We start from the raw sequence: 23845 nt of genomic DNA, 5'->3' as shown, positions 1-23845 counted from the left end.
GTTCTTTATTCCATTGTACATAGCAATTAAATTTTTAAAAAATGATGCTGGGCTGTTTCTTCCCACAGGGCTTTTAATTTTTTCCAAGCCACTCTTCTCTGAGCATTTGTACACTTGAGAGCAATTGTACATTTGCTCCCTTTCCTCCACAAGCACCCAGTCCCCTCTAGGAACTGCTATTCTTGTATGCAAAGATGTGAGAGCAGTGAATAGCATCAGAACAGTCTGTCTGAAAAACCTTCTCATCTATTTTTTTCCTTTTTATCCCAAGTGTTATCTTATTCATTACAAAATACGTCCATTCCTCTGTTATTTCTTTCCTACTTTTCCTTTTTTTTTTTAATTCCCTATGTCTACTGTTATTGGCTTTGATGGACAGATGAAGTATGATAGCCTGAGACATGTTTGACAGAATATGACTTTGGCCTGCATAAATTACTGTCAGGGAATTTTCAGGGAAGTACTGAAGTAAATTTGCAGTGACTCAAAAATGTGTTATAAATTATAGCATAATCCCCGCTGCTGAACAATTTGATTGGTAAAGCAATTAAGTGAGTTTATACTTGTGATGAGTCCTCATAATTTTTCCTTATAGTTTAACTTCTTTAACAGCTCTAAGCCCCTTAGAGGAAAACATTTTAGAAGGGACATTTGCCCTCTCCCTTGCCAAAAATCATATTTCTTTTCTGTCAATATTGTGTCTTTACTCTCACAGGTAATTCAGAGATGGCAGGTTTTAGTCTTTCCTCACATATTCATATCAACTCCTACAGCGAGTAGCTATGACCCTTCCACCCTGTGCCACTACCTCTGTGATCCTTTTCTACTCCATGTTGCCAAATCCCAGGCTTTTCAAATTACATTCTTGAAATACTTCAATTAAGTGGATAAGAAACAAAAGTTTGTAAAGCTTGGTATCCTTATGGGATACTCTTGAAATATTCTTTAGGCAGTGGCCTAGATTTTATGCATTCAGTATCAGTGACTTTGACTCAGTGAGGGTAATCTCTTCTGCCTGCTGAAGAGCTCCTGACTGGAAAATAACTAAAATAGACAGAAAATGTGAATATTTCTATTATTATCTTTGGCTCCTTTGTGACACTACCCTTTGTAAGGCTGCATTTCTTTTTTTCCATTTTGAGCTTTTCCTACACTGTAAAGAACCCTGGATATAGTTTTTATAGGAAAAATTGCAAATTTTCTAGATTTTTCACTCCATATCCTGTGAAACTGCTTTTCTTAAAATCTGCAGTCTTCGCTCTTATAGTAAAACAAATCCAACTTTCCAGATTTTGTGACTGCTACTAAATCCCCCAAAACATGAATTCGAAAGCCTCTAGATTTTGAAGGCAAATGAGCTGCAGCACTTGCTACTGTTATAATGTCATTATTTTCATAATAACTGTGAGAACACAACTTGTGATCACCAAATGCCTGTGTGGCCTTGGATGAATCTTTGCTGAAAGGCATCAGCAGGCTAAGGTGGGGAAGGCACTTTGAAAAAGAGATGAATAAATAATGGGTGCACAGCTGCCGCAGTCGTAAGTGCTGGCAAGGGGCTGGGCTGTTTTTAAGCTGCCTGTGTGCAAGGATCAAGCATTGATCTTCTGTCCAGCTACTTGCTTCCATCAAGAGAGGTAAGTGCAGGATGTTCCCTGCCAGCTATAGGCAGCTCTGCAGCAGGTAACACTCAGTTATACCTGTTTGTGCTCAGAGAGAGTTGTGAAGAACACAGGGACTGTCTGGGCATTGAGGAAAGATGAGACAGGAATATTTCACTGTTCTTTGTGAAATGGCTCGCTAGCTATCCATTGCAAATTGATTACTTCAAGTCCTGTATCTTTGCTTTCACCACCCACTCTGCCCTCACAGCCTGCAGCAGAAGATGCAGAGCACCTTCTTCCTGCATCCCATTTGGGTCTCAAATATCCCAATGACAGCATCCTTGTCCCTGCCGAGCCATGCAGCCTGCACTCCCTTCACAGCCTCGATGATGCAGGAGCCTCTTGCATTAGCACTAAAGAGAAGAAGGGAAGGGGAAGGAGCAAGCACAGCAAGATGGCTGGTACCTGTTGCAAAAAAACCCCACAGCAACAAAAAAAAATCACCACCACAAAATCAACTTTACATACACAGCTGCCTGATTCAGGCCTCTTCTCTTCCCTTGGCAGCATTCAGAAACTGGTGTATCCCCCTCAGCAATGTGGTGACATAGAGTTCTCAGATGCCAGTAGCTTCCTTGTGGTGGCAGGGAGATGGATGGCAACCTACAAAGCCTGCCCAAGAGCCACAATAAATACTCAAGCGGTAACACCATGTCTAGTTGCATGCTGTGTTTACCTGCTGGATTTAAATATAGCGTGAACTCTGTTATATTGTCACTACTGTTAGGTAGATATATCTTTGGAGAAGTGGGGAGGCTTATTACCTAAAGCAGTGTCCAAGAAGGTAAAATAGACTTTTCAGTGTAAAGAAGTTGCTAGACATGTAAGGGTAATGCTTTGCTTATCCAGTGACTGATTTCAAGTAAGTTTATTTGCATGTGATTATTAATCTATATGGGCCATTCCTTCCTGATCTCCTTTTTCTGTTTGGAATAAAAACTCTATGGGACAGACACCTTCTCATTCAGATTCACACTGTATGCCTCAAGGACGGGCAACTGCGCTCATTCTTATCCATCGGTGTTTGCTCTTTAAATTGTCCAGATTAGACTTCACAAATGGTTTTGCAGAGTGTATTGAATTTGTGGCAGAGGTGAGCTGTGCACCTTGAATTCATACTGCTCACTGAGTCATAAGGCTCCGACTCAAGACTCCAGATGTACATATCTGCTAGCACTCAACTTCAAAATAAACCAAAAGCTAGAAGGTGTCCATTTCCTGGTTCAGGATTAGATTGAGCAAGAATTGCAAGATTATCTAAAGTCATGACTTTCCATCCAGCCATGGCAGAAAACAGGACATCAATTAGCCTCATTAGATTTTTGCTACTTTAGGATAAAATCTTATGAGAACACCTCACTACTTTGCTGTTCTTCAAACTGGACTTAAATTTCCTCTCTCTTTTAGAGTGATCCCTGAGCACCAGCAGTAGCTGGGCCCATACACATCCTCTGTGTATCCTGCCTGCATCTGCCTGAGTCCCTGGCAGCCCTGAGGAAGTTGTGTGCAGGTGCTCTGCGAAGATCCAGTAACTGGGGTACTTAATCCTATCCCAAAAGGGGGAGAGAGTGCAAATCAGCTCCCTCTGTTGAGTAGGCAGGCAATGAAAGCCATTAGTATATTGACATAGGAGATTGACAGTACAAGGCTCTCTCTGACTCTGATTGTTTTCCTGATAAGCACTTTGCCTGCTAGGCCTATTTGCCTTGCCAGAAATGTCTTTTTACAAACCTTTCTGTCTCTGAAAACACTATTGTTTTCATTCTAAATCTTTTGTGATTGTCATTTTGGACTTGGATATTTTAAAAAATTATATTTGCATGTGATATAACACCAGTTTATTGAATGGTCTCTCATCTCTGAAGCAACTCTGAAAGTGAAATTGTGCATCTTCCTTGGAGAGTCAGAAAAGAAATACAGAATTCAACATCACTACAATGGGCACATGCAATGCCACAAAGCCTCCACACTGACTTTTGATTCTTTTCTCGCTGTACGTACTCACCACATGTCATAATGTAGATTTGTATATTTGCATTAAAATAATCCAGTTCCAGTTAAGCAGAATGATTGGCAAACAGAGGCACTAATGGAGGGAAACCTGCCGGGCATTAATTCTGCATGGAATAAATCATTATGTCAGAAGAAGCAGGAGTTTGCATGGTGCGGGTGCAGTTTGGGCTGTTCCCATAAAACGTTTTTCCAAGTTGTGATATGGAGATGCGCTCTGTGCCAGCTCTTAATGCCTTACTCTCCGCAGCCGCTCCCCTTCGGGCTGAGCCTGAGGGTCCTGGTGTTCTCCCTGGGATAAGAAGGTCTGGATTCCGAGATGGGCGATCGGCAATGAGCCCCCGGCCGAGCTGCGCAGGCCTGCCCGCCCACCCCCTGCCCGCTGCCCCGCGCCTCCAGCGCAGCCCTTTCCCACCCCGCCGTCAGCTCCTCGCCCCGCTCCCATCCCCATCCCGCGACCAGTTCAGGCTGGAGCGGAGGCCGGTCCCTGCTCCCCGCCCTGTCACACTGCCCCGGGCGGAGACGGAAGGCCGCGATACTTGCCCGCTCCCGCACCCGGGGTCCCGAAGGAGGGCAGTCCCCGCGCCGCCCATCCTCTGGGAGCTGGGGAGCGGGAGTGACATCCCCGGCGGCAAAAGACGAGCTCGGAGGGAAGGAGGTTTGTATTTGTTTCTCTCGTAGGAGCTCAAACGGAAAACAAGGGAACACTTTTCCAATAACCTTAAAATTAGTGTTTAATTCTAGACTCATAAATGGTTTGGGTTGGAAGTGACACCGTCTAGTTCCAGCCCTGCTGCCATGGGCAGGGACATCCTCTAGACCAGGTTGCTCAAAGTACCATCCAACCTGGCCTTGAACACTTCCAGGGGTGGGGCATCCACATCTGTGAGCAACCTGTTCCCGTGTCTCACCACCCTCACAGTGAAGAATATCTTCCTGGTAGTTGATCTATACCTACTCCTCTCAGTTTGAAGCCATTCCCCTTGTCCTATGGGTCAAGAAAGATGCTGTAGTGTGATTATCTAAGTAATTAATCACTCTGCAGCATAAGAAAACCAGTCATGGAAGAGCAGGAGCTTCTACACCTAAATTCCCTCAAAAATGAGATTAGTTTGGTTGTAAAAATGAACAATGCCAAAAAATTCCTGAAGTCCAGGCATGCTTTTTCACATTGTATGGAAGACATATCAAATATTTTATGACAGTACACAGTAATTTCAAAACCTTAAGCTAGATCTTTCATCAAAGCTCTCTTGCATACTCTGACTTTACATATTTCTTTCTTTCTTTCTGTACTTTTGACCACCTTAACACAGCCTTTTCTCCATGGTCCTCTCTAATCTGGGTAAACAGCTGGATATGCCACTCATTGTTGAGGGAGTGGTAAGTCAGAAGCCCAGAAGTTGCTGCCAGGGTAGCCATCATCTTATTGCTGAATCTTGAGTTATTTAGAGGCACTGAGAGTCCACTGAGAGCTTCTTCAGTTTCGAAGGCAATGGAGCTATGTCAAGAAGTAACTACTAGAGAAAATGAAGTTAAATGTAAGGCTACTTGAAGTATGAAGTACAATTATCCTTGCTCTATTATGAAAGGACATATCCCAGCTCTTGCTGCCCTTTGAAATTGTATGCTTCTCACAGTTATTGGGAGGCTTGAACTACTTGCCGGTTGTAACACATGCGATTCCTTGTAAACCCTTGAGTTTGAAGAGAAGAAACAGCCACTTCACTACTGGTACCAGATGAACATTTCTAGGAGAAATGAAAGTCTGTGTAATCTTGAAATGGTCTATCAGTAATTGTTTACATTAGCTATTAACATTTTTGCTTGGAGAGATGAAGGACTGTTCAGAAAAATCAGTGCTTAATGGCTTAGTCTTGCCTCAGAAAAGCCTCTGGCATTTTATCTTTAAGATTCCAGCATATTTCTGTTGCTACTTTTATAGTTATCTGCAATGAAAAGCTGATTCCTCTGAGTGCTTTGGATTTGCTTGAATCAGATTTATAGACCAGCTTTTTAGCACTGCTCCCAGGTATTGCAGGGAAGCAGAAAGCTGGTTCAGGTCCTACAGACTTCTGTTTCGGGGCACTGATGTTTCCAGTAGCTTCTACTTTCAAAAAAAAAAAAAGGTTTTCATTTACTGGGTGTCCAAGTGTGGAGCATAAATGGACAACTTTTAGGTTGACAGACTCCTGCCTTTCCTCTCAAAATGAATGTTGAATGTGAGAAGGATTTGGTGTCAGTCTCTACCTGACGGTAAGCAATAATGTCAGTGTTTTTATTAAAAAAGTAGCCTCCGTTTGATGATGTGGGCAGTTGTTATGCTCTCTGCAAAGCTATTGAGACTGCTGAAGATAGGCTCTCCAGGTGATGGTTAAGACACAGAAAGAAAGCAATGCCAAAGGCACATCCTTACTTTGCTTGTATAATTTTTGAGCACAAGGCTCTCAGCTCTGAAGAGTGACCATCTAGCCCCTTACACAGGCAATGGCACCTGCCCCTGGAGCCAGCAAACACACAACATGGCACAAGCGTTTCCAGGCCACAAATGGCAGGGAGACTTCTGCAAGCACATGTCAGTGTTCATGCAGACCTGTAAATTATTTTCCGTACAAAACATGCAATAGGCAACCTGGATTGTTTTAAAATGCCTGTTTCAGCTCAAAGCTAAATGAAACAAAATTCAACTAGATCATCCAAGATAGCACACTAGGTAGTCACATAAAAAGCACAAACTATAGGAGACTTGGCCAGGTTGCTGCAGGCATCTCAAGTGGCACTCAAAACTCACTAGAAGTGAGTCAGTGCCAGGTTGTTGTTAACTATGCTGTGGCTGTAGATACGTAAGTGTAAGACTATTAGTATGGGAGCTTAATCCACCCAACTCTGGAGTGACATATCTGTTAGTCTGAGAATTCAGTAGGGTTGCTAGTCATTCTTTACTGTTATTAAAGTCCTTAACTTTTTTCTTGTCAAAGATGTGGGTAGCCCTTAGAGGCAATGGCAGCAAAAAAATCCCTTAATTTCACTTTAAAATACTCCGGTGAGAAAAGTCTTGCTTTTGAAAGTTGCCTAGCTCATTTGTTTTATTTCACAAATTTCCCAGGCGCCCATTTGTGCTTTATAACTGGGATTCAGTGTTAGTTCTTGATTAGAGAGCTGTCATCTGCTTTTCTGTGCAGAAAGATGAATCATGAGCAGGCAGTTATTGGTAAAGCTCCGGACCACTTAAAGTCACAAAGTCAAGTTAAAAAAAAAAAAAAGGAAGAAAACCAAAAAGTATTTGTTGCGCAAGAAGACCTGGGTGAAATTCTCAGAACTCCTCTGCCCTGAGAAAGTATCAATAACTGTAAAATTTCACAGCCCCCTTTTTAGAACCACAGCCTTAATGTTTTGTAGGGAAAATAAAGCTTTGGTTAACCTTGGCACTGGCAGACCTCATTAAAATAACAGCCTGTCACTTTTGAGTTTAAAATAACAGGGTTGTCAGTTTTATATTCAGCGGAACAATCTACGGTCTTATTCTCTGGGAAACACAGCGGGTGTGCAAGGGGTGGGGGAAGACTGGCAGCAGCATAAAGACTGAGCAACACTGCCATCTCGAGGACCCCCCAAATCCAGGATGCTCCCTGGCAGCTGGGGGGATGCGATGTTCAAATCCTCCAGAATCCATGTGACACGTGTTTCACTTTTAAAAGGCTGAAAATAATCCACCGTCAAGTGCAGAGTGGTTCTGCAACTGCTTGGCATTTAAATTTATTTTGCAAGAAAGTATGGAAATGTATAATATATGAAAAAGTAATGTCCACAAAGAGCAAATAAAGTTCTGCATCACTTGTTTTCTAATCGAAGCGGGTCACTCTCTCTGAGGTACCTAATGTACATTGAAATTTTGGGCACCTAATGAGCTGTTCTAAACAAAAATATGTGCCTAAGCTCTCTACATCTAATCAGTGGAGAAATGAAGGTGCCTTTGTAAAAACCTCTGAGAGATTCACTTTAGCTGAATAGCTGGGTGAGATAGAGGAAGCCTAGTTCAGTTGTTTACACAAAAGTGCCTAGTGCCTCTGAGACATCTCTATGAAGATGGCAGATGTAACAAAGGACGTACAGCAGACACATCTTTCTCAAGGGACAGCCCCTAAAACTTAGGGGTCCAAGTTAACTACTTTTCATTAAGCACATTTTACAAGTAATAACATGTGTCAATTAAAATACCCAGCTACCCTGTACTTAGTTGCTTGTGATATATGATTCTTGTCCTGTCTGTGACACACACATGTAGGAGAGTCATAAACATAACAACTTAGTTAGAAACAGTATATATATGTGCTTGCTGACCTAGTCCTTTTAAACAAATTGTTGGCCATTAGTCTTAGAATGCTTTCACATTAAATCCCTAATGGACATAAATCGATGTGTGAAAGTCCAGCACAGTTTTCTGCTGGTACGGCAGAACATAAATCAGATGGTGATGATCTGTTTGTTCTTCCTACCTGGCCATGCCCACAATGAAGGGCATGCTCTTCATGAGCCCACTTGTGGCTCAGGTGGTCAAGCACCATATCCATAAATCCATTATCCAGCTGCCCACCATTATACAAGGTCTACATCATTTTTAATAAAGACTGAAAGGGTGCTGGATGTGTGGCTGGGTGTCTTAGACTCTTCTTGGGGAAAGCAAGCAGCAGGCAGCAGAAAACTGTCTGTTTTTTCATGTGGAAGAAATGGCATTAGTTAAACGGAGGTTTTTAATTAAAGGACAAAGGAGTACGTGACTAAAGAAACTACACATGCACAAACATGGGTTGTGATGGCTGCATTCATGTCTGTTCTCTGAGACAAAATGCCAGGCCTCTTTCTACCCTCTGTCTGTAGCTGTTCTGCCAGTGTGACACACTGGTAGGATACACTTTACATACATGGCCTGAAGTCCCTGACATCATAGCCCCTCATCACAAGCATCCACTTGAAACATCTTCCAAGTGTCTATGCCACCAGATAACCAACCAATGCTATGGCACCCGGAGGGGCATCCTGGCACAGCAAAGTCCAGCAAACAACCAGAAATGTTTGTAAATTTATCCGTGTCATAAAGACTTAACTCTTCATGGGGCTTTTCATCAAGGTCTTTCTGAGCATCCACAGGCAAAAAGGATTGACAGAAAGGCAAGCTGAATATTCTGCTTGCATTTCAATAGGAAAATCTTCTCAAATTGCAGAATAAACAAGAAAAAAATGCAATGCAAAAACACCAGGAGGAAGAAAAGGAGGTTAGTGAGCACTATTTCTTCTTAACACAAAGAAGATTCCATAATACTTGATTTCATTTATTGCATTGCACCTGCATCGGGTTTGGATGCATTCCACCATTTTTGAACACTATTTTATCTTCTGATATTCCTCTATCTGTGAGAGTAGGGATTATATTGATGGGAATGATAAATCTGGAAGGAATATGAGATGGACTTACCAGAGAAGAACTTGGCAGAGGAGGAGGAAGGGATGGAGGAGAAATTTTAAAAGAAATTTATTTTTTAAAATTTATTTTAGGGTCCCCACTGTTAAAATTTGGGAGTTAGTCCCTATTGCTTCTGAGAACATATTCATATTATCACACTGCTAAAAAAAAACATGTTTCTCTCAGAAATTAAGTCAAAGTAATTCCATTGGCAATTGTCTGCCCATTTCACAAGTAAATGTCTTTTTAGGACCCTTCATGCCCTACAAAATTTAGTCATCTCACTTTTAGTTTTGCATGATATTTTCAATGCTTTTTTGAATTCTTCTGGTCAGTCTTTCAATTTATGCAGATGTCTTGAAATGAAACAAGGAATGTTAAGGTCTGGTTCCTACTAGAGTGATGGTCTTGCTTTTAGCTTGCTTCATGACTTTGGAGTGCAAGGTGAGTAAAGAAGATAGAAACATAAGTCAGCTTTATTTAACTTATAACTGAGCCCATGCTGGTAGGACTGGAACCGAGATCATGGGTGGCCTTTCAAGTTCTGCTGAGGAATTGCGTGACATATGTAACGGACTTGGATGCATAAGTCAGTGACAGAAATACGAAATCAACTGTATTTCTCAATGCAGGGCATGTAACTACACCATTCCTGTAACTCTGGATATTAATTTCTCTTTGCAAATGTTGCAAATATTTAACTTTTCTCACTTAGGTGGAAATGCCTTTCTTCTGTTATCAACTATACTTCAAGGCAAGGCTACTTTAATATCCATTTCTATACATCCCTCAATAAATTAAAAATGTAACTCTTTGCATAGCTCTTGCTATAGCTTTTTTCTTACAAGAAATTATTGTGATTCAAAACAAGTTTCATACCTTCAAAGTGGCTGGAAAAAAGGTATTTCAATATAGAATATAACTAGGAAAAATTAGGCTAACTGCAGCCAAAGAGATCCAGCTGTCTTAATCCCTATAAATCTCTGCTAGACAAAGTGGAACAGAAATATGTAAAATATCGAAATTGCATATGTCTCATGTTTAATGTTTCCACAGAAGTCTAACCAAGCTTGAAAGGTAATGTTTAATTCAAAGAATAGGAAATACCAAGGAATCATTTACAAGGCCACAGGTCACCAGGGGGATACAGTAGTCTGACTTTGTAAATCACAAGCAAGCAATGTTAACAGAACCCTTAGTGGTTTTTATCTCATTTTCAAGGGTCTGTACATCTGTTACATATTTTTTATATGCTGGTGGTAATCAAAACACTGTACAGAAAAACATATGTAACCATGGGGACTAATGAGAGAATTTCTGTGGTCATGGTTGGCAAGACCCCAGAACTGAAGCCTCCAAAACCCACAGGCAAAAGTTTTACATGTCATGGTAGGCATTATATCACTTAATTCTATTCTGAATTTAAAGTTATATTAAAAGGACTCAAAGTCATTGCCTGCCTAAACATTCATCATACAGAAGTGAATGTGGCCATCAGGCTTTTCCCTGAAAGAGATGAATTAATATGTGTTCCCAATTCCTTTTTTCAAAGCCATCAGACACCACAATGCACTTCCAGAAAGTTTCAGAATGAGGTTCGAGGAACCACTTGGGTAGATGTGTAAATTCCACTGCCAAAAGCTGAAGGTTAACAGAGGCCCAGTCAGACAGGAGGAACAAGCAAGACTTCGAAGTCTGAGTCCACACAAGTTGTTTAAAGCTCCATGGTAAAATAATGCAATAAGGGAGGTAGGGGGTAGCTCTGAAGGGAAGTATCTAAAGGTGACCAAAAAAATGTTGAAATGCACCAGAGGCATGTAGAGAGGCTGCAAATTATAACCTTTCCCTCAGCTGTAGTCATTTTTACTATTGATGCTTTTTGTGAGTCATGCAAATGTCTTCCTCTCCCCCAGGCACTAAAATGAGAATGATACCTCAGGGGGATGTCTCTGAGATTTAATCAGTTGTCATTTACCAACAATACTGAGTAAAGACCATTTTACTTTATCAGGTGTACTTCTGTAGCACAAACAAAAAAAGTACTGTTAGGAAATTTAATGATTTTTAATTAATACAGAGTATGCAAATGCCATTTAATATCTTCAGAAGTGACTGGGGAACAGGAGTCCTCAGATTGATATTCAGGGAGTATTTTGAGTGCATGTGCAGCATGTAAGCTGTGAGAACCTGTATCCATTCTTTTGGCTTCTAGGGAAGTGAAAGATTTGTACTCCAAATTGCAGCCCTTAGAAGGGCCAGGGGAGAAACCACTTTCCAACAGGTGTTGAATCACTTGTGGTTCAAAACAGAAGTCTGCAAGTCCTAGAGCACCTGTTCTAATTTGACTGTGGTCAAAATCTAAGTGTAACTCGAAACATCTGAGTTTTCAATAGCTTCAAGTATCTTCTAACAAATAAGAAAGTTACTGCTCTGAAAGCTAATTACTCACAACCAATATCAATCAGATTTCTTGTGTAAATAGTTATCCAGGCACTAGCAGTAAATAAGAAAATCCATCCCTTTGACTCTCATGTTCACCAAGTTTATATGAATGGACCCTACTTCCCATAAACTCTCGTCTGTACATTTTTATAGGATTTCTCTATCCACATTGTGTCCTAACAGGAATTTACACACTGAGAACTATAGGCAGTTTAACTGAGTTGTTTATTCTGGTAGAGACCTTAGGGTTTTTACCCTCAGCATGGGCCGAAGGGGAAGAGGGGCTGCTGTCTGCCCAAAAACCCTGGTCCCATGGACCAAAGACATCAGAAAAGGCAGGCATCCTGAGACTATCTCCACTTTCTGCCAAAGGCTTGCCCACAGCCTGTAAACTGGAACTTAATTTTTGGCTTGACAGAGTTCCCCTATTGAGACTTTAAAGACTTGAAAATGCTGCTAGTATTTCATATGAAAACCCCTTGGCAAGGGGTGTGGAGGAGATTTATCAGGTGTCTCATGGCAAGGAACACTATCAACAACCCACACAGCCAAAAACTGTCCTACTTATTTCTTATGGATGAAAATTCAAACAGTGCTTCTGAAATAACATCCTCAGCTGTTTCTACCTCCTGGCTTATAAAGTGACATTCCACAGAGTTTAAGCATGGTAAAGCAGCATGGGCCATTTGCTTGGAGAGCTATCATGTCCTGAGAACAAAAGATAAAAGAGATAAATAGCCAAGTACAATATTGTACCTCAACAACCTAAAAGACAATCTCCAAACTGAATGGAAGAGTGGAGAGCTTTTATTTCTTGGTTTTTTAAAGAACAAAGCTTAGCGATTTCCTTTAAAAGCTATTCAACAAGCTCCTCGAAATCCTATTACAATTTAATGTGAAATACATCTGTTTCCATAAGAACAACAGTGGCAGCATTCATCCTTTGTAGTCTGTCCTTTGTTGTTTTTCCTATCTATTCTTGTAGATTTTTCCACTATAGTATACCGAACACAAAACAAGAACTGATAAAATTTTAGTCAGAGCATTTATTTTTTAAGTTGATGCTAGAAATTCAGTTTGTTCCTGCTTGCTGCCTGAATAATGCCAAATTAAATTATTGCTCAAGGAATTTATAAGGTAAAGTAACTGCTTTGATATTGTCACAACATTTCTTGCATGTGCAGTCTGTATCCAGCTACAAATATTTGTCTAACATCTAACAGCAAAGATGGATATAGTCTCTGTGTGAACATATATACACAAGCTTCTCACTGTTGTTGAGACCTAAATGTACTGCAATATATTCAGCTTGTGTATCTTAAATCAGTTTAATATCAGCTCAGCACTGCAATATTTTTTTAGAACCTGCACATGTAGCTCTCTATATAATATATATATTATATATATAATATATATAATATTTTTCCAAGATATGACCAAGTTGGTGGGTGACACATTTTATCTGATGTACACTGTTTAACTGAATTCACATTCAGCACACTTTGAAGCATATTAATTCTTAAAGATCTTGAAGATGTATATTTAGAAAACCTTAGACAAATGGAGACTACAAAGAGCAAGATGCAACAAGCTTTTATTCATATCTTGCCTGAGGAAAAAGGTGACTTGGATTGTTTATATGTTCTGAACTCAAATGCTGAGACATTAATTTTTAGCCCCTTAGCCCTTTTAACCTTCACCACCATTACCATTACAAACCTAAATAACATATTGTTTAACATTACAGTTAGGGTGGCTGGTGTTTTTAATCTGTTTTCCCTCTTATTGTCTTTTAATCAGGTAACAGATATTAAAGAAAAGCTAAAGCTCTCTAAAAAGTTCTGGTCAACGTTACCCTACACAATCTGCAAGGATGAGCGAGTGACCGCCGGTCCGTCAGTGGAGGAGGACTGCTGGAATGGCCACACCAAGGCGAGGTGAGGTGGACCCCTCTCCACCACACTCGGTCCAAATCCCCATCTGGCCTGAAGCAATCATGATGCTGGGGGTATTTCACAGAACTCTTTATGAGAGTGAAACAGAAATGGGGAGAACATGTAATTGTCCACACATAGCTTGTAGCCAAGATTACTTATTGTCAAAGTGACATTAAAGCTGGAGTGTGAGTCAGGGTAAATGTGCACAGTGTGTCAGCATGTGAACACAGAAAATGTGCATTGGTTGGGCTCCAGACGGATAATTTATACTGAGATTTCAAAGAGCTCTTTAGGTCCATTTAGCATTCCTGTGTTAGGACTGACAGCTTGTGAAGCAATTGCACTCTTGGGATGTCATACTGGGATGAAACAAAAATTGGAATTTCGGCTCCATTTGCTATTGGCTGGCAAAGCTTTGAGATATTTACTGGGGCTAAAAATGCCTGAAAAATAACCACTGGAGAATAAATGTAGCACTAGTACTTATGTTGTGTTGAAGATTTGACTTTATGTTACTTCATCAGAGATAACTGTGGTCATCTGCCCTTGTTTGTGACGAGTTCTCTGGGAGATAATTTTGAAGCTTGCTGGCCCTGGCTGTGACAGAACTGGAGCCAGCAGATGAGCAGGTGTCTCCAAAGGTCCCAGTGTGGATTCATCAGCTGACAGAGGAGAGGATCTGATTATGCCTGCTGAGAGAGGGAGGAATTGGCTCAGGGATGATGCCAGGGACAGTCTGTTTTCCGGTCTCCAGCAGTAGCCTGTGCTTTTGGGTAGACATGAGGAGTGGAGAGGCTTAAGTGTCTGGTGACCACTGCATCTGAAGAGCGGTTGTACTTTCTGGCACTCACAGACTGGAACCTTACTTTTGTTTTACCTGACAATACATATGAAGAAAGAATATAAAAATGACCTAATAAGAAAAACCGACCAACAAAACAAACAAAGAAAACAAACAAAGGGGGGAAATTAGAAAAGCACATAAAATATAAAAACTCAATAAAGATAGCACAACACAGGAAAAATATTTACAAACCAACTCATGTCATTTTACATGGATGTATGGACGGGTCAAAGGACAGATACAGATTACACCCACCCCATCATCTCATCATCTAATCATTTTAATAAGGAGCACAGTTTAAAGGAGGATGTTTCACACTGAATGTACACCATTTTTTCCTAACCTTACTATATAACCTTTAAAAGAATTCATTTTACAGACAAGAGAAGAGGGTTGTTTGTGATGCTGCCATCTCCTTGAATCCACTTCAGAATGCATGTGAACAAACCTGTCCAAAAGCACGAGTCACTGCTTAGTTCCTAAGTCCCATATCCAGAGAAAGCCCCCAGGGATTTGGAGAAACACAACTAGGAGGAGTATCTGGTTATTACAGGGCTCAGCACAAAAGAACAGTGTGAAGATAGAAATAAAAATATGGGATTTATCTTTCTTATCTTTCTTTACTTTCTCTCTTCTTGTTAGTGAGGTTTAAAAGATATGAGCCCAGTCTGGTGCATTGCAGGAGCTAAGCAGTTTCCAGGCATCCCAACTAGATGCCATGTGTCACATCAGGATGTATGCACCAATAAGTGGTATATGCTACTCTTTCTACAAAAGAGCAGTCAAACTCACTAAAATCTCTCTATTCCTCCTGGTTTCCATGACCAACACTAGTGTTTCTACCACATCTGGCCAATACTTTCCAGCTCTCTTCTGCTTCTGCGCTGAAGGGTCTGACAGAGTTTCCACATTTGTTGGGAGTTATGGAGGTACATTTTATGAATATAGTTTTTCACCCTTCTTTTGTAGTATTTATCTTATTAGCAGCCTGGTTATTTTCATGATACCCTCTGAGATTAATGGTCTGGAGAAAAGCTCTACTCTGTTAATAATGTCCTTGATAACTGAACTCAGACATTTCACTGAACGTAGAATTACATCTTCAAAACATCACCTGAAAATAGGATTTCAGCAGGTCCAGCCACAGCTTCTCTTTCTGTTTAATATCCATTCACAAAGGATGTGTATAGTCTCAGGCTTAACAACAGAATTCAATAAATGCTTCAGCTGAAGGCAATAGTAATGAATCAGAGAAATGCTACAGAATGCCATGGCCTATATATGAAATAATATTGAAAATATTATTGAAAATGTTATTGAAAATAACTAGCTTTAGATGCAAAACCACCTCTTGGCTGGTAAGCAAGGACATTTACTGCAGCATGCAAAAAACCCAAAAACATAAAGGTTTCCTTGTTCAGGCTGATTAGTATCTGATATCAAATACTAATTCACAAGAACAAGCATGGCGAAATCTGGCCAATATTCACATATATATATATATATATAAAACTCTTCAGTGTGTCAGCTGTCATAAGCATCCTGTGCTATATGAAATGCTGTATGTTTAGTTCCAGAGGATATAACAGCCTCTGATAGAAAAAAAAAGGGAATTTAGCCATCTCCTATTTTCCTAGATATTATACTGTGAGTAAGAAGACAACATGATGCTGGCTACTGTTGCAAAAGGAAATTGTTGCCAGATTGTTATAGAATAAAAAATTAGAAAGTTTCAATTGCCAGATAGACATTATGACTTATGTTTCATTTTACACATCACCTTTCAATGCTGCTTTTGCAGGGGGAAAGAGTTACAAACCTGAGATCGCAGAAAATGAAAGTTCGGCTTTCTCCTGAGAGAGGCATTACACCAAGGTCATTTGTGGTTATTACACTCCCTAAATATCACTTTGCTGCCATGATTAATTTACAGTGACACCAGGTCGCCAAATGGAGGTCACCAATTTGTGAGCAACCATGGAGTAACAGAGTCATCCATTTGGCGTTCTGGAAGGGTGCACTTGGCTCATTGCTGATCCTGTACAAAGAATGGTTTTAATCAGGTCACGTCAGGTAGAAACCAAGTGCTGGGGAAATGGGAAAATATTTATTAGATGGATGAATTATTTTTTTAAAAAATCCATATTAAAAAAAATAATAATAGCTACTTCAGACAAAGTGCCTTTTAGAGAGATGCCCAGCAGGATTTCTCCATAATATCTGTATTCACAAAAGAACTTGAACATAATTATATGTCTAAAGAATTAATGTCTTCTGCCAGATGTACCAAGATGGATTTTTGAAAGCTATATAGGATCTAAAAACTTACCTCCCTCCCCACATGCAATTAATTTCTTAACAACAGCTGATAACATTTTTACTATTAGATGCTCTCAGAAATTAAGACATGTTCCCTAGAATTATGGAATTCAGGCTTTAGTACTTAAACCAAGTCCAAGGCATTAGTCCTTCAACAGATGACTTTTACTGAAGTGAGAACAGTAACCAAACCTAAAATCACTTTGGTGTTCAGAAGAACCTTTAATTACTCCAACCAACTCAGCCAGGTCTTTTCAAACAAACCATACACTGTCATCCTGGTGCTCATGCTCACTAGGACTAGACTTATTAATATGTCTTAGTTCTGAAAGGCTGTAATCCATGTAAAAGATGAGACCTGCACTCCCTTCCACAGGGGACCTTTCATTCCAAGTACAATGTAGAAGAAAAGGAATTATATGAGATAGGAAGAAAACCAAACAAATTAAAAAAAAAACACACCCAGAGAAAATAATAGAGAAAGGTAAGAAATAAAAGACAGATTCACAGCTGTCCTGAAATTCTCTTTTTCTCCTACCACACATATGGGAATGCCTACTTCCGTGGCAGAGACCTTTTGTTCCCTGGTCAAATTCAGGTGAGAAGAAAGACTCACCAGATCAGTGCTTTTCCTCAGAAAGTTGCTCACTGCTGACCAGCAAGCATTGCAGTGAGAATGAGTTGAATGTCCTCTCCTTGGAGGTAGTACAGATAATTGTTTAGCACCACTACTGAAAGCGTGAATAAACCACTTCTCAGTAAGCGTGAAAACGGCCTATTCTTAATTGATGGCTCTGGCTTATTTTTGCGTCTTCCTTCCAACAAACTGGCATATGAGCTATTTTCTCCCTTTATGTTTCCTCAAGCTCTCCCCCAAGATGAACAAAAAAAAAAAAAAACAAAAAAACCCACAAAGACTCAAACTGAAAATATCCTATGGGGATTACCTTCTGAGCAAAGAGAGTCAGGTGAGGTGATCTAGTTAGTCAAACAACCCAATTTTCCACTGCCCTTATCTTTCTGGACCAGATACGACTGCCTAGCCCCAGTCCAGCCTGAGTAAGCCTATGCTGTATTTTGTACTCTATTGCCTACAAATCTGTGCACCTGGAAAAACTCCAGTACTGCCTAGGTGGCATGCTCCAGTTGTACTGCAAGCAGCTGCTGTGGCAGCAAAACATGGAGAATGTTGCCCTTTAAGACAGATGTCTTTGCAAAATTAGTAGATTCCTCTTTTTTGGTTTTGTTTTAGGTTTTGGAGGGGGGTTGTGTTGGGGTTTCTTTGGCAGGGACCAGGACAGGGGAGCAGGGAGGGGAGTGTTTTATCTACAGCCTGCATATAAATGACCTGAAAGATTCATCAGTCATTTTTAGACTTGAAAAGGAAGCACACACCCTGGAATATTAACTGGCTATTAAGGAAAGAAAAAAAAAAAAAGGTGGTTTTAAATGGACCTTGTGTTTCTTGGCTATGATGTGCCGAAAGACATCTTTGTTGTGTCTGCTGAGACAAGCAAGAACTCAAGAACTGTGGAAAGCCTAAAAGGAACTGAAAACATTAATATTTTAGAAAACAATGTAAATTACTCTAAAATCCTGACATAGCTGAGCAAGGAGCAAACATCAGAAAACAAACAATATTGTTCAGCTTCTCTATACTCAGAGGGCTGAGGGCGCTTGGTTTTTGGGTTGGTTTTTTTTTTTTGCTCCGATAATGCAAAGAACAGACGGTGATTCAGGTTGGCACTTCTTTTCATTTATAATGGCCAAGCCTACAAAGAGATCATTAACAAGAGTAGAAGCAGAAGCAGCAAAGCTCAGAATTCACAAGGGTGTCTCCACTAACAGAACTGCAGCAAAAGCAGCTGTGTTCAACAGCTTTTCCCAGCCAGCAACAAATCTTCTGTCAAAAAGTCATCCCAAGACATGCCTTCCTATCGGTGTGACTTAACCCTACGCTACACACACCAAAATGCTTTTTTTGGAACATGTTCTGGGCTGCCTCTCTGAGGCTGCCACTTATGAAACACCTTGGGCTGCATGTTCCCATATCTGCATCAGTCCTTTAAAGAAAGAAAAACAATTCAAAGATATTTACATTCCATATAGGCTTTTCTGACTGGTTTTTTCCTCCCCTAAGGAAGCAGGTGAACTAGTTCAGTAATGAGACCAGAATCCAGCTACATATTCAGACATGTAATTTCAAGTACTTTAATATGCATGAGACAATAAGGAGTGTGTTGCCCCTGTGACAGTAGTATCATGGAGACTCTCTGACCCATCAGAGATGAGTATGACATGGGACACTAACTTCCATCTCAACCAGAGGCTGGGCTAAAACTGCTTGAGCATTTTTAAAGCCACCAATGTTAAGGTGCCTGAAGACAGCTCCAATATCCTGCCAGTGTACTCAAAGAGGCAGTTTTCCACTGCTTGATCACACTTACCTACTGCTATGTGAGATGGTCTAAATAGTCAAGACAACTTCATGGAGCTGGTAAATTAGACCCTGGACCTATAGGATATTCAGGCCTTACTGGAGTGGCAGCACAACACCAAGCCTGTGTCCTGGTAGCTAAAGTGGCATTCAAGACTCAATTCAGCTGCCTAAAGAAAGAAACAGACTATAATTTTAGACACTCCAGATGCCCAAGACCTCCCCTGCAAGCCTGCAGGTATGATCCAGAAAGCCTCACCTTTCAGAGCTATTGATGAGAAGAGGAAGAATAACCAAGAGAACTCAAATGGCACCAGATGTCTATGTTTATACAAGTAAATCCCAGCAGATGAAATATAATGAACTAGTCATTTGGCCAGAGGCACATGGGACTCTAACAGCTGTCCCTGCTCCACTGATGAATAAACTTCTGACTAGCTGTGACTAGATCTTGTGTTGACTAGATCTGGCAAGAGTGCAACTCTGCTTATTTGCAGACACTTGCATTCGAACATACAGGTACCTGTGTAAACCTAAAGATGAATTTTCAGCCTCTTTAATTTTTTTGCTCTTATGCCCTAAATGCCAAGGGAATTTAAGTATCCAGCTTACAATTAGGCAATCATAAAGCCATGGATTTCTTGTGACCTGCATCCAGTATGACTCTCTTACACACCTAGGTGGGGTATTCTGGACTGTTCTAAGAGGTTAAGCCCTTCCATGCCAGCAATATCTTTCAGATCACCACATCCTGGGCAGATACAGTAGTGTGTGTGGCAGTTTGACAAAATTGCTTAGTACAACTGAATGGCCTGTCCCATTTAAAGTTAGATGGTCTTCGAAAGGACATCAGATCCACACTAGCCACAGTGCAAAATATGAACCTGAATGAAATGTAACATCAGAGCACTATCTAATTTCTTTAAGTCAGAATTCTTTTGTTATTGATGACAGGATAAAATGAAATCAAACAAAAATCAGTCAGTGAGCTGCAATGCAGAGCTAGCCACAGCTTGTCATCAATGGGCTACAATAAAGAGCAGCTAACCTTTCCTAAACAAGAAAAGCAATCCACATGAATATTCGGCAATTTCAGATCACTTCTAGCTGCTACCCTCTATGGCCATTGTCATGGACAAGACACAGGACAAGATGAAAATCCTTTCTGAGCCAGAAGGTCAATTCTTACTTTCTTGCTTTTTTTAATCAACTTTCACCTTGAAATCGCTGATTTACTTCTAGGCTGAGTAATTTATCTACAGCAGCCATTTCATTTGTGGAGACGTGTGACAGATGGAGATGCTGTTACTTTGCAGCCCAGAGCATCCCTGCCTGCCAAGGTCTCCATCCTGCTGCTTCCAGGCAGCTCTGAAGAATTATTTCCTATTCCATCTTTAGTGATTCATAATATTGTGGTCTGCAGTCTTCCTGCTAGGGGTGGTGGTTCTGCATTGTCACCGTAATAAGCAAGCCTGACTACAGGACTCTGAATGAGATCCTCACAGAATTGTTATTTCTCGTCATGGTACCAGTGAAACAATAGAACATGTACTTTAAGTGTGGCTATTTTTGGCAATCATGTTTTGTTCTTATATGTTCACACTCCCCTGAGATTATTCTCATGTAAGCTTTCAGAGGCCACTAGTGACAAATGAGTTTCATCTCACAAAGCTAGAACCTATTATGATGAGACTAAATCCTTCCTTGGTGCAGCAAAGCAGCTGTCATTCTGTAAGCCTCCAGAAGTACTGCAAAACTTCTTCTCCCTTATCTGTGACTTCAGGGAAGAAAGTCCTTTCTACTCCCTTACTATCCCATTTATTTTTAAGATACAGTTATTTTTCCAGACCAATATGAACAATGCTGTCATCAATGCCAAATTTGAATACTGACAGAGAATTGGGCATGCACAAGTGAGAGCGATGTGAAATATTCTTAAACTATATTTGGTACCAGGCATCATGAAGGTTTGTCATTAGTAGGGTAGACTGCACTATCATTACTGACTGCCTGAGCACATACCCTCATGGGGAGTCCCACAAACATTAGTAGGATAGCCTGGTATGCAAACTAATTACAATATAGATCATATCCTTATAAAAACATATACAAAGGGTAGATCTCTCCCAAAGTCATTGCAGCCTAAATATGAGACAAAGACAGAAGGTAAAGACAGACGAGAGAGAACAGGGAAGCAGTGATACACTGTTTTCTCAGGGCACCATGCCAGCACAGAGAAATAATGTCAACCCTTTATCAGCCTGGCAGCTGCAAAACGCACAGATAATTTTTAACAGAAATTCAAAGCAAAAAAAAAGGTAACTTTGCTGATGCCTATAAGAGCTTCCTGAGGACAAAGAGCAACAAGGGACAAAGTGTGCATCTTTGCAACAAAAGATGATGGAGATTTTTATTCTTGGATGATTGAAGGCATGGGCTGCTTTTTTTTGTAGAGGAGAATTACCTGCACACTTGCTGCCTGCGAGCAGCCTAAAACTGCATTTGTCAAGATCAGGGAAAGGATGGCTGCAGTAATCAAGAAATTGTAAGCTAGAGCCTGAATAAAAGATTCAGATATGTGGATGGATATGAAATGCTGTACCTCAAATGTTATGCACAAAGTATATGAGAGATGCAAGTGTAGCCTGCTTTTAAGGAATAAGGAGCAAATCAAAGAGAATACTGGAGTTTGGTAAAACCATAGCATGTTTTATGGGCCTGGATGTCCTATAGGCTGGCGTTATTGTTCAGGATAGTCTAAAAAAGAGATGTAAGGAAGAATTGGAGAAGAAAATTAATTAAGTGTTCTTTTAAACAAGGAAAGCCATAATGCCTCAAGATAAGCTTCTAAACAGTCTCAGAACAACAAATATGCTATATATAAAAAAGGATTTTGCATTTTTTAAGCAGAAAGAAATAACAACAGAAGAATGCACTGTTAGATGCTTAACTTAGTGTACAACCACTCATGTCAGTGGAGGATATGACCATGCAGTAACTTACTGCTGGTTTCGGAAGCTTTTCCCATAGCTCACACAGTCAGTGCACTTGCTGGATAGTATATGGAAAGTTAAGAGGTTGAAAAACTTAAATCCTTTCTACTCCCCATGCAGCCAAGCTACTGAAAAGATGCTTCAGAGTCAGTAAAATAAAAACTATATTTTTAGAATGGTTTCACTGGATTTGTTTAAGAACTGCATAATGAATTACTTAACACATCATTTACTGTACAATCTTTTATTTCTGAAATTACTTCATCTCAAACTAATCACTCATCCTGCTATATAGATACTTGCCTGAGATTATGAATGATGGCTTGACCAACCAGATCAACAATCCAGAAGTAGATGTGGACATCACAAGGCCAGACACCTTCATTCGACAACAAATCATGGCCTTACGTGTCATGACTAACAAACTGAAGAATGCGTATAATGGGAATGATGTCAACTTCCAGGATACAAGTAAGAAACCATTAATTGTCATTACATAAATGTATTTCTGAGGTACATTTATAAATCAGTTCTGTTGCAATGACTTTCTTTAGTCTTTGTGCTCTGTTCTGCTGACAACACAAGAATTCTTTTTCTGTCACATGAAACCCCAGTTATATGATTCTTTCTTGTGTTTCTCTTACTTATCTTCATGTCTAAGACATCGCATTGCTGAGAGCTTTCTGTAATGCCAAAAGTCCACTCCTTTCTCAGAAGAGCATTTGATCATCTAATTAAGTCACAGTGCCTTTCGTTAGGATGCTTTACTGAATGAAATTTAGCACAACCAACCCTTTCCTATTCCCAATGTGTTCATCCCACTGTGGTGCCAGGTGGAAGGGGAATGGAGAAAAGGGATGAAAGCTGTAACCTATGGCACTCATGTTGTTTCCCTCACTCCTTTGTGCCAGGTGATGAAACCAGTGGCTCAGGCAGTGGAAGCGGCTGTACAGACGACATCTGTCCCACCGAGTTTGATTTTGTCACCACCGAAGCACCACCTGTTGACTCAGACAGGAGGGAGGTGGAGGCTTCAGCCACACAGCCTGACTGGTTGCTGCACACATTGCTCGTCACCTTCATTAATCTCATACTGCAGAGACAGTGGAGATAATCCTGGATCTGGTGGGAGAAACTGTGTTTTAGCTACAGAAACAACCAACTTCCTTCTTTTCTTATACTCTTGGACAATGGACCATGCCACAAACACTTGCAGTTTTATACAAGAGAGCAGTACTGAGACCTGCTTCCCATTTTAGTTTTCCCAAAGAGTACCAGGTGCCAGACTGAACTGCTTCCTGCTTTTTTCAGATATCTCTGAAGATGATATCCACTCTTGAGAGAATTCTTTCTCAAACCTTTATTACAGGAGACTTTCTGAGCTTCATTTCCTTTTATGCTGCAAAAGGGAAAAAGGATCTTACAGTGTGCTTTTCCCCAATGATAAAAAAAGAGGGGGGAAGAAACGAAGCAAAGAGGTTTTTTTCTGAATCAGGCCGGATTCAAGGCTGCTGCGTTTCAACAGAATATCAACAAAACAAAACAAACAAACAAAACACAGGAAAGGAACAAAAAAATGCAACCGTTCTTCACTGACAGACAGGTTTCCCTTAGGAATTTCTGTAGGATGATTCAGGTCATCAGAATGATCATTCTCATAGGGAGGAAGGCTGGATTTTTTTTTCCCAACACAAAAGTATGTCTCAATAGTGAATGTTTAGCACTCCATCTGCGAACC

The 23845-nt window shown here is 40.4% G+C and overlaps 1 protein-coding gene across 1 annotated transcript in view; it reads left to right on the top strand.

Moving 5' to 3' along the window:
* GPC6 (glypican 6) overlaps positions 1–23221 on the top strand; it is an 801791-nt gene extending 778570 nt beyond the window's left edge. The window contains exons 8-10 of the mRNA XM_071570470.1: positions 13378–13514; positions 22403–22578; positions 23019–23221. Of these exons, the coding sequence (XP_071426571.1) occupies positions 13378–13514; positions 22403–22578; positions 23019–23221 (516 nt within the window). The remainder of the gene's footprint in view (positions 1–13377; positions 13515–22402; positions 22579–23018) is intronic.
* The last annotated feature ends 624 nt before the right edge of the window (positions 23222–23845 follow it).

This window comes from Pithys albifrons, chromosome 1 (assembly GCF_047495875.1).
Source record: "Pithys albifrons albifrons isolate INPA30051 chromosome 1, PitAlb_v1, whole genome shotgun sequence".
Classification (NCBI taxonomy): Eukaryota; Metazoa; Chordata; class Aves; order Passeriformes; family Thamnophilidae; genus Pithys; species Pithys albifrons.
The sequence above is the reverse complement of the archived record's forward strand: the minus strand, read 5'-3'. Positions and strand labels throughout refer to the sequence as shown.